At 43.3% G+C, this 15,135-nt stretch overlaps 2 protein-coding genes across 4 annotated transcripts in view; one reads left to right on the top strand and one right to left on the bottom strand.

The window, feature by feature from the left end:
• Window positions 1-15,135, bottom strand: part of ift140 (intraflagellar transport 140 homolog (Chlamydomonas)) — a 118,283-nt gene that overhangs the window by 35,258 nt on the left and 67,890 nt on the right. The gene's annotated exons all lie outside the window — the stretch shown is intronic.
• Window positions 1-15,135, top strand: part of tmem204 (transmembrane protein 204) — a 36,244-nt gene that overhangs the window by 8,972 nt on the left and 12,137 nt on the right. Inside the window, exons 2-3 of one of the 2 annotated variants that reach the window (XM_078240456.1) lie at window positions 4,553-5,675; window positions 9,497-9,652. In XM_078240456.1, coding sequence (XP_078096582.1) covers window positions 5,408-5,675; window positions 9,497-9,652 — 424 coding nt within the window. In that variant the 5' untranslated portion in view covers window positions 4,553-5,407. The remainder of the gene's footprint in view (window positions 1-4,552; window positions 5,676-9,496; window positions 9,653-15,135) is intronic. The other variant, XM_078240455.1, reaches the window with a different exon arrangement.

The following is a 15,135-nucleotide window of genomic DNA, read 5'->3' as shown; positions in this document are numbered from 1 at the left end:
CTTTTGAGGTTTAATCATTGTTGTTATGTAGAAACATACGAACATATGAATTAGCAGGAATAGGCCACTTGGCCCCTTGAGCCTGTCAATAAGATCATGGCTGATTGTAACTTCAACCCCGCATTCCTGTCTACCCCGATAACCTTTCACCCCCTTGTTAATCAAGACTCTATCTTGCTCAGCCTTAAAAATATTCATGACTCTCCTTTCACTGCCTTTTGAGGAAGAGAATTCCAAAGACTCACTACCTCCTGAGAAAATAAATCTCCTCACCTCTGTCTTAAATGAACAACCCCTTATTTTTAATCAGTAGCCCCTAGTTCTAGATTCTCCAAGAAGAGGAAACATCCTCTCCATATCCACCCTGTCAATACCTCTCAGAATTTTAAAGGTTTTGATCAAGTTGCCTCTTACTCTTCCAAACTTTTTAATTCTTCCTGTCAAAATGGACCATTTCACATTTGCCCATATTATACTCCATTTGCCAGAGCTTTGCCTACTCACCGAATTTACCTATGCTCCTTTGTAGCCTCCTTATGTCCTCTTCACAATGTTTATCTATTTTTGTGTCATCAGCAAATTTAGCAACCATATCTTCACTATCTTCATTCTGGTCATTTATATAAATTGTACAATGTTGAGACTGCAGCACTGATCCCTATGGCACACCCATTTGCCACATTCTGGCAACCAGAGAAAGACCCATTTATGCCAACTCTCTTTCCTGTTAGCTAGTTAGTCTTCTATCTATATCCAATATGTTACCCCCTATACCATGAGGTTATATTTTATGCAATAACCTTTGACGTGCCACCTTATCAAATGCCTTCTAGAAACCTCAGGACATAACATCCACTGGTTCCCCTTTATCCACAGCACTGTGACTCTTTTAAAGGACTCAAATAAAGTGGTTAAACATGATTTCCCTTTCATAAAACCATACTGACTCTGCCTGATTGCCTTGACATTTTCCAAGTGCTCTGCTATAACATCTTTGCTCTCTAATTGGTCCAGAATATGCTGTTCTAAGAAACCAATCTGCAAACGTTCTATGAACTCCTCATCTACGGCACCTTTCTCCATGTGATTTTTCCTATATATATATATAGATTAAAATACCCCATGATCATTGCAGTACCTTTTTGATAAGCTCCCATTATCTCTTATTTTATGTTCTATCTTACCATGTAGTTACAATTATGGGGCCTGTACACCACTCCCACAAATGACTTCTTGTCACTATAATTTCTCATCTCAACCCAAACTACTTCTACATTCTAGTTTCCTGAACATAGTGTGCCTCTCTCTAATGTGCTAAAACCATCATTAATTAATAGAACTACCCCTCCATCTCTTCTTAGCTTCCTATCCTTCAATATTCAGGGCCCAATCTGTGTCATCTTGTAGCCATACCTCTATAATAGCTATCAGATTGTACTTATTGATTTCTATTTGCACTATCAGTTCATCTGTTTTGTTTTGAAAACATGCATTCAGATACAGAGCATTAAGTTTTGTCATTATACTATTTTAGTAGCAGCTAGCCTTATCTGCTGATAAACTCTTAGATCTGTACTCTCTGTCCCTTTCTGTCATAGTCTGTTTATCATTCCCCATATTAATACCTTTCTCTCTTGTCTTGTCTCTACTTTTTGGTATACACATCTTCCCAAATTTGGTCCCTTGCCCATTATATAGTTTAAAACTCTCTCTACTTTCCTAGTTATGTGGCTTGCTAGAACATCAACCCCAGCATTTTTCAGATGTAAACTGTCCCAACAGTACAAATCCCACTTTCCCCTCTACGGTGCCAATGCCCCATAAACTGGAACCCATGTTTCCCACACCAGTCTTTGAGCCATGCATTCACTTCTCTAATTGTATTTGTTCTAGCCAATTTGCACATGGCTTGGGTAATAATCAAAAAATGATTACCTTTGAGGTTCTGCTTCTTAATTTGGTGCCTAGCTTCTCATGACTGTACAGAACATTCTTCCTCGTCCTGCCTATATTGTTGGTATCTACATGGACCATGACCACTGGATCCTCCCCATCCCGCTGCAAGCTCCTCCCCAGCCTTGAGCAGATGTTCTAAATCCTGGTACCGGGCAGGCAACACTACCATTGGACTCTCACGCCTTGCTACAGAGAATAGTGTCAATCCCCCTCACTATACTGTTCCCTACGACATTCTTATGTTCACCCCCCACTTGAATATCATCCTGTACCACTATGCCATGGGCAGTCTGCTCATCCACTCTGCAACCCCTACTCTCATCCAATCAAGTTAAAAGATATTCAAATCTGTTGGACAATTGCAGAGGCTGACATTCCTGTCATTTGGGGTGCTTTACCTGCCTCTGCAGCAGTCACACCCTCCTGTCCCTGACCACTTTCCAAACCAGAAGGGGTCTGACCACCTCCTGAAACAAAGCATCTAGGTAACTCTTGCCCTCCCTGACATTTTGCCTTGTCCGCAGTTCAGCCTCCAGCTCAATGACTGAGCCGAAGCTCAAACTGCAGACATTTAATGCAGACCTGCTAGCCCTGGATAACACCGGTATCCATGAGCTCCCCCATGCTGCAGCCCCGACACATCCATACTTAGGAGCTATAATTAATTACTTAATTATTTTATTCAATTATTTAATTTCTTTTATCTATTTATTAATCTTATCACAAACTCCACTTACCAGATTTCACCAGATACTTACTGGTGTAAACTACTCTTTTGAGTGTATTGATAACATTACTAACATGAGAGCTGCCCTTGAAGCTTGTCTCAAAGGTTGAAGAACCAGCCTGATTTTAGGGGGCACCTAATGGACTCACTTCCTCCCCTGTGGTAGAGCAGGAACCAATTCCTACAGCAAAAAGCAAAGGAGTCCCTCCCTCTCCTCACCAAACTTCCTTTTCTCACCTCACTTTCACACACTGTTCGAAGTCACACTTAGGAAAAAGCAACCCATTTGTGAGCAGAAATATTTGACAAATAGAAAATGAAATAAATGACCAGATGATCTGTTTTTGATGGCGCTGGGTTTTCTTTGCATAAAAACTCAAAGCAAACTTTAGTTTAAGTTTATTTATTAGTGTCACAAGTAGGCTTACATTAACACTGCAATGAAGTTACTGTGAAAATCCCCTAGTCGCCTGTTCGGGTACACGGAGGGAGAATTTAGCATGGCCAATGCACCTAGCTATCATGTCTTTCTGACTGTGGGAGGAAACCGGAGCACCCGGAGAAAACCCACGCAGACACAGGAAGAACATGCAGACTCCACACAGACAGTGACCCAAGCCGGGAATCGAACCCGGGTCCCTGGCGCTGTGAGGCAGAAGTGCTAACCACTGTGGGGTTAGGGGATTCATAAATTCTACTCCCCATTTACTCCAATGCAGTAATACATTTTATGCATTAACCTTAGGGAAACTGCATGTAAATGTATATTTTACAATTTACTATGAGGTTATTAACAATCCTCACTGTTACAGGAAATGCCAATTCTATTCTCAGTGAAACTCTATTACAATCAAGACTGAAAACCAAATTCCATTCTTGATTTGTGTGAAGACAGATTTTTATTTTGAACGTTTGTTCAAAACAACAATTTAATTAATGTGCTGACCTAATACAAAAATGATGAATGAAAATGTCAGCTATTCCCAGCACAGGGTGAACCACTACAGTAACAGGGAGAGAAAAAGAGAGAGAGAGAGAGAGCGGGAAGTGAGAGAGGGGGGCAGAGTGGGGGTGGGGCAGATAGTGGCGACAGAGAGAACATGGAGAAGGAGGAGAGGGTGGAAGAGAGGAGGAGAGATGAAGAGAGAGGAGAAAAAGGAGTGACAGAGGGAGGAGAGGAGAGAATGAGAGGGGGAGAGCAAGAGGATTGAGGGAGAGGGGTGAGGGAGAGTGTGAGAGAGAGGGGCAAGAAAGAGAGGATTAGGGAATGGGACAAAAGAGAGAGAGGAGGGGTAAGAGAGTGGGAAATGGGAGAGGAGCGTGGAAAAGGGGCGAGGAAGAGTCAAACGAGAGGGGTGAGAGGAAGATGTGAGAGAGTGGCGAGAGAGGTTAGTGAGAGACGAGTGAGGGGGACAGGAGAGAGTGGAGAAAGAGTGAGTGCAAGAAAGAAAAAATAAACTGAAAGCAAAGCACATGAGAGAGAGCAAGGGACAAAGCGGGAGTGGGGGGAGAGCATACGAACGAGAAGAAGAGTAAGAGTAAGAGTAAGAGAGAGCTACAGAACAAGACAGAGGGAAAGACTGAATACAAAGAGATGGACTAAAGCATCCAGAGGCTCTAGAATGCACCATTACAGTGTCCACATGTCTGAGAGATAGACATACAAACCATAGTACAAGGTCTCAGAGAGAGACAGACTGCAGTACAGAGATATACACTTATATGCACCAATCCTTTTTCACCCAATAACTAAATACTACTCGAAAAGCCAAAATCGATTAGAAGCACACTATCACAATTTGCAGTATGTTAAGGGAGAAGCCCATGGACCACTTTGGTGCCATTCCATATTTTTCATTTCCTCCACAGTGACCTTGTCCATACAGCAGAACACAGAAGGAGAAACTGTGCCGTTTCCAAATTATTTGAGCCAGGAGTTGAAAAAGCTGCTTTGATTGTCGTCCGGGTCCCTTCCTCTGAGGAAACACATCCTGTTAATGTTTGACTGTGAAGTCGCAGTGCTGAATGTTTGTTGCAACCAGCAACGCCCAAAGACTCACCAACACAGTTAGAAAAACAACAGTTTCCTCCTAACTTTCAGAGTCGTTTTCTCTTTGGTATCTTACCAGCATGTCAGGATTGTGTCAATCTCAAAGCATGAAGTCTATTTCAACAAGATGCTCAATTTCTGCTTAATTGTTTAATCTACTGTGTGGTGCTTTGCTGCAATTTTTAATATTCTGATTTAAACTGAAGGTAATCTCAACAAACATCACAACAAACTGACTTGGATATCAAATTGATCTGCTTTTCAACAAACTGACAAATAGCTGCACCGGGCTAGGTGATCACCCATTTGCCTCCTCAAGCTTTACTCAAGGCTCTTCACTTGGAGCATCCATATCTTCAACAAAAGGGATGGACCTGCGTGAACGACAGCTTATCACTGCTGCATCTCCGGTCAAGAAGGCACAAGAGGGCGGATAAACCACGATCATTTGCACCCAGCTTGAACACCCAAAGTACTGAGAATCTGACACATCCCTGTTGAGGATACTGGTGGATGCGAGGATGAATGCTCAGCTCCCCTAGCAGCTCTCAGACAGCTCTAGGTGCACCTGCACTTCCAATGCACATGAGTGTTTTGTGTAGAAATAAAAAAAGCTCCCTTGTGTTCACTTGGCAACTTAGAGCTGTCTTGGAGTTGAGGAAAAGCAGCTGGGCATGGCTGTCCAAAAGCTGGTGGCTACAGCTGTAGCTGTGGCTCTCCTGTCTCTGATTCTCAACAATGCAGCAGCGTTCACTCCAAACTGGGTTTACCAGGCCCTGGAGGATGGGAAAAAACGCAGTGTGGGATTGTGGAAGATGTGCTATGGGATTGATAAAGGCAAAGGGTCAATAAGGCACGAACAGACTTTGCATCGTGAGTGTGAGAATTTGAACTGGGGATCGGAGCACCATGGATTTCAGGAATCTCGGAACACAGTCAAACGTAAGTCTATAATCTCACATCTATAGCTGGGATAGGATCTCTCTACAGTTGGCTAAGGAGATGGGAGGCTAATGGATCCCTGTTCCTTTACTCCTGGGAAGGAGATAATTACAAGAATTTCTTTAATGTCTCAAGATAGGATGGGTTAATGGAAAACCCACCTTTTAATTCTCACTCTACACTCTACATCCCATCATTGTTTGGGGGGGTTGGTGATGAAAGCCCTGTACTATCAGTAAGAGAGTGAGCTAATGAACCTCAGTTACTGGAAGGGCATGGTTACCTTTAATGTGTGGGGCAGAGAGTTACCAAAACTTGTAGACTTTAGCTATCTGACCTAACAGTAATATTTGTGAAAACATGTGACAATTGCATGGAGCAGTCTTCAAAATATAATAAACAGAGGTCTTTGCATATCGGCCCACAATATGGCCAGTTGAGAGGCAACATGAGGTTGCATCCCATACTGGACCTTAAATGCCGTTTAGCAATAAAGGAAGTCCTATCTCTATACAAGTCAATTAGCTAAGATTAGTGAATAGCCTTAGCTCTATCATTGTAGAATATCAAGGCTCTTACATCAGCATCTTAATTTGAACAAGGAAGCCGCGGAGTTGCAGCAATTGCCTGAGATAAATGAAGCTCAGATATAGTTCCTGAATACCAAATACAAACAATTGAACATATGAATTAGGAGGGGGAGTAGGCCATTTGGCCTCTCAAGCCTGCTCTGCCATTTGTTAAGATCATGCTGATCAACTCTCCCATCTACTTCCTATATCCTTTGACTCCTTTGTTAATCAATTAACTCTTCTACCTCTACCTTAAAATATTCAATGACCCGGCTTCCATTGCTCTATAGGGAAAAGAATTCCACAGATTAGCAATCTTCTGAGAGAGAAAAAATTCTCCTCATATTGACCCCATATTTTTAAACTGTGTCCCCTAGTTCTAGTCCCTCACTTTAGGGGAAACATTCCCTCATCGCCCACCCTGTCAAGTCCCTTCAGGATTTTATATGCTTCGATAAGATCGCCTCTCTTTCTTCTGAACTCCGATGGATATAGGTCAAACCTATCCAACTTTTCCTAATGAAATAACCCCTTCATCCCAGGAATCAAATGAATGAATCTTCTAATGCAATTATTATGTTTCCTTTCTTAAGGAGACTAAAAATGTACACAGCACTCCAGATGTGTTCTCACCAATCATCTGTCCAACCATAGCAAAACTTCCCTATTTTTATATTCAATTGCCCTTGCAATAAAAAAATAACGTTCCATTTGCTTTCCTAATTATGTGCTGTATCTGGATACTAACTTTTAATAATTCCGGTACCAAGAAATTCAGATCTTTCTGTCCTGCAGAGTTCTGCAATCTCTCTCCATTTAAATAAAATGCTGCTTTTCTATTCTTGCTGCCTAAGTGGACAAGTTCACATTTAACTCCAACTGCAAAATGTTTGTCTACTCACTTAACTTTGCAAGCTCTATCCTCTTCACAACTTGTTTTCTTACCTATATTTGTGTCACTAGCAAATTTAGCAACCATACATTCGGTCCCTTCATCCAACTCATTGATATGGATTGTAAATAGTTGCGGCTTCAGCACCCAATCTAAATGTCCCATTCGTCCCAAATCTTTGCTTCCTGTTAGCTGAGCAATCCTCGATCCTAATATGTTACTCCCCTACAATCTGAACCAAACTAAGTAACTTTTAACATTGGAATTTAGCATTCACCAATTCTGCAATCCAAAATTACAGCAAGAAAAACAAACTGAATGACAAGAAATTCTGGGCCTGTTGTTTGAAATAAGATACTGTGAAGTATCCATATGTCAATGGTGAAGTGTCCAAGGGAAACACATTGATGTGTTAAACCTCTGATATCGCTATTCCAAAATAGAAACTTTGCTGGGAAGCCAGGGTGTGTTCATGTTAATGGGAAGTTCCTAACACGGCATTTGCTCATTGGAAACTCACTCCATTGTCTAATAATTAACTATTTATTCATGGTGATTTCAAAATTGTCTGAAACTACTGCAACAGTGTTGTGCAGCAACAAGGTATAGTATTTGCTGAAAGAACAGGCATCAATGCAGAAAGTGTAAGTTGTAACAGCATTGATTGCATGCCTTACTCATACCCTCCAATGAGCTGTACGGTCCAATGCTAGTCAGATTATGCCCAGAACAGTCCGAAACCAGACAAATAGGGCAGATTCTGTTAAGGCTCATAAAACTTAACTCACTTCAAGCAGGAATGGTTAAGGCTCTGTAGGTTCTGAAGCTGCTGGATTGCAGGTTTGTTCAATGTTCCGACAGGGTTTAGACAAGCCAGTCCTTTAGATAGAGTTAGTTACTAAGTTTCCACAATTGGTTGAAGAGTAACAATCTAAATGGTCTGCTTGCTTAAAAAAATTAGAACATAAGAAACATGACCACACGGTCTCTTGAGCCTGCTCATTATTATCATGGCTGACCTTCTGCCTCAACCTAGGAAACAGCAGAGTAGGAGAATTTTTGAAGCTGGATTATTCCATCTACATTGAACCTTGAATGAGCTGACTCAACCTTAACTGTACTAGTTGGTATTCAGTTGGTATTTATGGCTGTGTAGGGAAAGGCAGGTTTTCCAAACTCTAGTCCCATTTTAGGCTGCTTAGTTTTAAACCTGTGTCATTAAATGCAAACTTGCAATCTCAGGAAAACACCCAGCTTGCACCTACAACTCGCATTGTTTCAAAAACCGAGATCATGATTCCTATTACCATTCAAATTTCCTTTGCTTCAAAGGAACCAGGTTGAGTTTCCCAAGAATCTCCTTTGTAAAGTCTTAAGACTTGAAAGTAGCTCTTGTTCTCCAATGACAAGGCAGTAACAATGGTTGAGCTATTGGACACCATTAAAGTACCTATATTAGTCAGTTCCAAAACCAATCAGTATTGCCATGGTTACAGTGAGAGTCCAGGGCCATGATTTTCCAGCTGCATTGTGCCCAGTGCAGATCGCATTGGGGCAGAGCGGGGTCGGAGAATCAGAAGTGAGGGGTCTAGCGCATTCAGCGCTGGTGTAAAATCCCTTGGAATCCTCCCAGCCACTGCGCCAGGATGTAAACTGGTCCCCACCCAGTAAGAGCGGGAACCAGATTAGCATCTTTAAACAAGTATTTAAATATGCTTAGTCTGTTTGAGGTCAGATTCTCCCTGTTCCCGGGATTCTCCAACCCTCGAGTGCAACAGGAACCTGGCAAGAATCACTACTAGTCTCCACAAATGGAGACCAAGCATGTTGGCCATCCTGGGTGTCTCGGAGGCCACTGAAGCTCCTGGATGGTTGGGGACATGTATGGGCAGTGTCCACCTGGCAGTGCCAACCTGAAGGGGAGGGGGGGTCTTCAATTTAACTTTGAGGTTGGGGCGCCCTTTAAGAACGGTGCCCAGTCTCTGTGAAGACAGGCTTGCTGGTGTATTTAGGTCCGTCTCTCTCAGAATTGGTGCAAAGCTCAACCCAAAAATGACTAAGTGTGGGGAAACAGCGATCTGATTTGTGCCGTACATGGTGGCGCGAATCACACTGGTTTTCTCTCCCAAAATGACACTTGGGAATATTCAGCCCAATACCTTCATGCACTGCATGGTGACAAAGTGTGTACATGCATCAGAGATGGTGATGTACACTGTTGTTTTCCATTATTGTGGGATCAGTTGCAAAACACTTGACAATTTTCTTCTGAGCATTGTTTCATGAGGCAATGCATGATAGAAATGGGCTGCATTTGGTCTTTTGTAAGTTAATCACAATATTTCCCTCCCTTGCAGTTCAGTTTGACATGATGCGAGCCTGTAATCTGATTGCCACAGTAGCTCTGACTGTTGGCCAGCTCATCTTTCTTCTTGGATTGATGGAACTGCCACTCATTACCCAGGATTCGCAGTGGTGGGAGGAGGCCATAGCTGCTCTGTTTCAGCTGTCCAGTGAGTAACACATCTAATTTACCATTCTGAGACCTGCCATAAAGAGCCTGTGCAAGCAGCGTCAGAAGCAGTCTGGCTGCTACTGGATTGTTGTCATTTCAACAGCACTTTGTACATTTACCCACTTTCACTTCATTACAGTCCATCTATTGACAAATTTTGCAACTGTCAATAATCATAGAATCATAGGTTCATATAGCACAGAAGGAGCCCCATTATGCCAGCGCTGGCTCTTTGAAAGAATTATCCAATTAGTCCCATTTCCCTGCTATTTTCCCATAGCCCTGCAAATGTTTCCTTTCCAATTATAGATCTAATTCCCTAATTCAACCCAACCCATTGGCATCAAATAACACCAATCATATTTACTTCAGCAGACAAGCTCATTAGACCTTCATAAACAAAAACATAATTTTGACACTGTAACAATGAGGGAACAAAAGCTTATTTATTTTTAAAAGCTCTGAATCTTCTGGGTCCCCGGATGCCACTTTGAAACAAAGTCTGCTGGCCAGGGTAAAAATTTAAAGCTGTGCGATTATAAATTCCACAGTCTAGTGGAAATCTGCAAACATCGAGTCTCATTGTAATGTAATAAATTTGCATCCATTCAACCTGTGGATTTGAGCTCCAATATTGGCTATGGAGACTCATTTGGGATATTATGAAGTTAGATTCAAATGAAAGGTCTTGTCAGTGGGCGGGATTTTACAGCCTTGCTCGTCCCGAAACCGTAAAATCCTGCCTGAGGTAAATGGACCTTTCATTGGTCCGCCCCGCGCCTGCTCCGATTCCCATGGCAGACGGGGCGGTAAAATTCTGGCCGATGTATATATGCACTCAAGAGATTGAGCACAGCAATGCATAGTCCAGTGAAGCACCAAAATGTAGTCTTGGGGGAGACAGAAGTGGGTTCAATCCTCTCCCAGTCATGCTGGAATAGGTGTAGAACTGGCCTCAATTCACCTTTGAGAAGACTGAAGAAGTGTATGCGAGGTGAAAATACCCAGCTCAAAGCCACAATCAGCACACCTTGGATTACACAAACATGGAGGATGAGCTTGGGCAGTATGGGCACATTCCTAAATGCAAAATACCTAATTACTTCTGGGAGCAACAAGAAATGCTGTACCTGAGTGGAAATCCCAATTTGAACAGCAAGTCTCTGCTTCACACTCTCTAACAACCAGCTGGGTGTAGCAGTGATGACCCCAAGTTGCAGAATATTTACCTGTCCACTTTTGGGGTGAGTAGCCTGTCACCAACTGTATGAAATAGAGTGACTGAGGTTGTGAGTGAGCAAGGAGGAAGTGGGATAGTGAGTTGGAATTTCACACCCTCAGAAAGAAAACAAAAGTTACCAAAGATTATTTAGTGCAACACATGTGGTCTCCTATTGGATTTGGATTTCCTCATACAAGGATGGAGCTGTAAAAATAATCCATGTGTAGCCATGCATCCCAAACAACCAAGTGTATCTCTGTACAATGAAAGCAGGGAAACCAAGAAGCTCCCTCACGGGGGCAGCAACATGTGCCCCTGTGGGGTGAGGACAGCTGCCAGACCCAAAGCAGAATGCTTTCTGTGGTGAAGGTGGTTCACTGTTCGCACCACAGCTCGCCATTCACAATACAAAGTAATTATAGTATCACTGTTACACTCAGTTATGAGTTGTTCCCAAGGCCTGGAATTTCACAAGAACTTCAGAAGAATTTATTTTACTCTAGTGATACAATTTTCTGAATCCATCATATAATCCCTTAACAACCCTGATCACATCATAATCTTTATTCAGGGAGTACAGCTTTGAAATCTGGCCAGAGACACCCAGCAGGACAGGCTGAAAGCTGCTGAATTTTGTTTTTGAAGTAATTATAATTGGGTAATTTTCTACACACAAAATTCTCAGAAAGGTTAGTAGCCTTGAACTTGAGTATTCCTTCAAAGATACTCTGAGAACCAAGTTAAATGCTGCCGATGTTACAGATCAGTGAAGGTCAAAGAGAGATAACAAATTAATTATTTAATGGGTCCGCTAACTATCCTAGAATAAAGAATGGTTACTTTCAAGTTTAACGTTAACATGTTAAAGGCTGAATGGCAGTCTTAGCCAAAAGTATGGATTTCCAACACAAACTCTTTCCAGATTGACGTCCCAAGATAGCTTTATGTATCTGTGAAACTTTCTCATTGAAGAGGAAATGCAGTCCCTGTGTTTATACACTGTTCCATTGACAATCAGAGAGCTGGAGAACTGTGTCATTTTGTGAAGCTGCTAATTTTAGCTGCCGGCAATTTGCACTCGCTGCCCAATGTCTGCTCAGAGTGTGATGAGCGACTGGAGGGCGCCAGGATATCCCGATCCAGAGGCAGGAAATGCCTGTTATTACCTGTTACGCAAGCTGAGCCTTGAAGCCCTGCAGAGAGCCTTGTCTGAGGCCCAGGGAAACTAAAGTCTGCTGGCAAAAAAACCACTACACCACAAATCACTCAGCGACTCACTGCAGTTGAGCGAACAAGCACGTTGCCACTACGTATCAATTTATCAGAGTTATAATTTTGCTAAAATTTATATTAGAACATTTCATTTCAAATGGGGAAAAGAGACACATGGTCAGAATGTGAATTGAGCCTAAAAGGTTTTAAAAAATTGATAATTAGGCTAATCTCAAGCAGTTTACCCATCCAATGCCAAACATTAAGCAGCATAGCACATCACAGGCAGGTAACGGCTTCAGGGAGCACTGCATATGAATTCAGTTATTCCAAATTTTTTTTCTTACTGATGCTCAATAATTTTGGTTACGTACAATTCCCAAACATATTTTGTGAAATATAAAATCTGCAGATGACAACTGGTGTACTATCCTTTACCCTGTACAAACAACTGTAAATGTGCCACTTTTATAACACTTGGATTCTGCATGAATAGAAACAATGCTGTTGAACTGGCTGGAACATGATTTAAAGGCCAAACTGCAAGAGGAGGACAAGAGTTCTGAATGACATAGCAGGGGCACTCGTACTTCTCCATTCCATGTGGTCCAAAGAAAGCACTAACAGAGATCAGAAAATCCCCCATTGGCAAAAACAAGCAGAGCTGACCTGGGAAATTGGAGCTCCGGTCCAGCTTGATACAATTGCATTTGGTAAATCAGGTCAATGGGACAATGGGATACACTAGGACTTGGTAAATCAGGACTATGGGACAGCGAGATACACGAGGACCTGGTAAATCAGGGCTATGGGACAGTGGGGTACACTTGCCAACTCCTGTTGCGTTAGGACTTTGTGAAATAGAACATAGAACAGGTCAGGCCCTTTGGCCCACGATGTTGTGCTGAACATGATGCCAAATTAAACGAATCCCTTCTGCCTGCTGTTGGTCCATATCCCTCTATTCCTTGCCTATTCATGTGCTTAGCGAAAAGCCCCTTAAACATCCCTATCGTGCCTGCCCGCACCATCACCCTGACAGCGTGTTCCAGACACTTACCACTTTGTAAAAAACTTGCCCCTCACATCTCTTTTGAACTTTCCCCCCCTCACCTTAAGTGCATGCCCCCTTCTCTTAGACATTTCAACTCTGGAGAAAAGATTCTGACTGTCAACCCTATCTATGCCTCTCATATTTTTATAGACTTCTATCAGGTCTACCCTCAGCCTCCAGAGAAAACAACCCTAGTTTGTCCAGCCTCTCCTTATTGCTCATACCCTCTAATCTAGGCAGTATCCTGGTAAACCTCTTCTGCACCCTCTCCAAAGCCTCCACATCCTTCCTGTAATGTGTTGACCAGAATTCAATGCAATACTCTAAATGCGGCCTAACCTAAGTTTTATAAAGCTGCAACATGACTTTGAATTGATTTCATGAACTTTTATAATTAGCTAATTGATTAGTTGCCAATCCGCAGGCCTTCTGCCCTCATGTTTCCTTGGCACAGGCTCCTTGCAGTACATGTCCCTAGCCTGTATTTCACCATCCTTGTGACAATCTTTAAACAGCAGGAAGGAAATTGCCACAATCCACCGGCAGGTTCCCATATCATGCAGCTAAAAACATACAACCCACTGTGGACAGACCGGATGGGATAAATTTTATTGGACAAAACAATCTTTCCAGAATTAATTTGAACTAAGAGAATATGGAGGGATTTATTTATTTGAATCACACACACACACATTTCCAGCACATTGCGCCCGTAGCAGAATGCGTTAGAGCAGAGCAGGAGAATTGCAATTGTGATTAGTGGGTTCTGCGACAGCTCAAAACCATTATTTAATAATAATATTTAAATGAGTATTTAGACATGCTGAGTCCATTTGAGGCCGGATCTTTCATGCTCCCAGGATTTTCCGACCCTCGGGTGCAGTGGGAGTCTGACGTGAATTACTACTGGTCTCCACAAACAGAGACCAGACGTGATGGCCATACTGGGGGGCCATTGAAGCCCCCGGTGGTTGGGTACATGGCTGGGCATTTTCCATCTGGCAATGCCAATCTGGCACTGCCAGGGTGCCAGGGGCAGCATCAAGGGGGCTGGGGCATGGGGGGGGGGGTGGAGCCTGAGGGGTCTAGGGCATGGGAGGGTAATGAAGAGGGGGCATTAAGTGGGGAGGTCATGAAGGAGGTGTCATAAAGCAGGACATGAAGAGCGGAGGTAATGAAGGAGGGGCACAAACGGGGTGGTCATGAGGGTGGCATGAAGGGGGTCCCATTGGGAGGTTCCCAATACCGGCAATCTTTTTGGGGAGGTGGGTGGGTAAACATTCTTTCAATGAGGTTGCGGGGGGCAGTCCGAGGGGAGAGGGAGGGGATCCTCAATTTCAATCTGAGATCAGGGCGTCCTTTAAAAATAGTGCCCGATCAATGTGAAGCCGAACTTGCTGGCATGTTTAGGCCTCGCTCCTCTCTCAGTGCAAAATTTACCACTCTCCCAAAATATGACTAAGTAAGGTAAGATTGTGATCTGATTTGTGCTGGCATATCTGCCACAAATCACACCGGTTTTCTTGCCCGAAATGACACTTAGGGGGCGATTTTGAGCCAGCACTCTCTGTCTGCAGGAATGGCTGCGCACCTCAAAATCTGGAGCTGGTGGAGTGGCCTGAAATACACAGCGGGACTGCGGAAGGCTCATTTCAATACATTAGCATGTCATTAGTGAGCACTCTCTCCGGGACCTCCCCCCCTCACCGGATATTCAGCGGGCACAGGCGTGACGTCACACTGGCGACATTTGCAACAGGTCTACAGAACCGTGAACCGGGCACCTTCACCTCTGAGACGGGGTTTCAGAGGTGAGTGCTCAGGCAGCCAGCACCCTCTGCGGTGTGCTCTGCTCAGGGGGCACCAGACGTGGGGGACATGGATAGGTTCAATTTGGAACCAGGGAAAGGGGTCCCAGGATCGCCATTTTGCGGAGAGGGCTCGGGACGGGTCACTTGCAGGCCTTATCTAGCCTTCATGTCGGAGCACCCCT

Source organism: Mustelus asterias, chromosome 23 (genome assembly GCF_964213995.1).
Source record: "Mustelus asterias chromosome 23, sMusAst1.hap1.1, whole genome shotgun sequence".
Lineage (NCBI taxonomy): Eukaryota > Metazoa > Chordata > Chondrichthyes > Carcharhiniformes > Triakidae > Mustelus > Mustelus asterias.
Note: the sequence above shows the minus strand (reverse complement) of the source record. Positions and strands in the feature narration are given on the sequence as shown.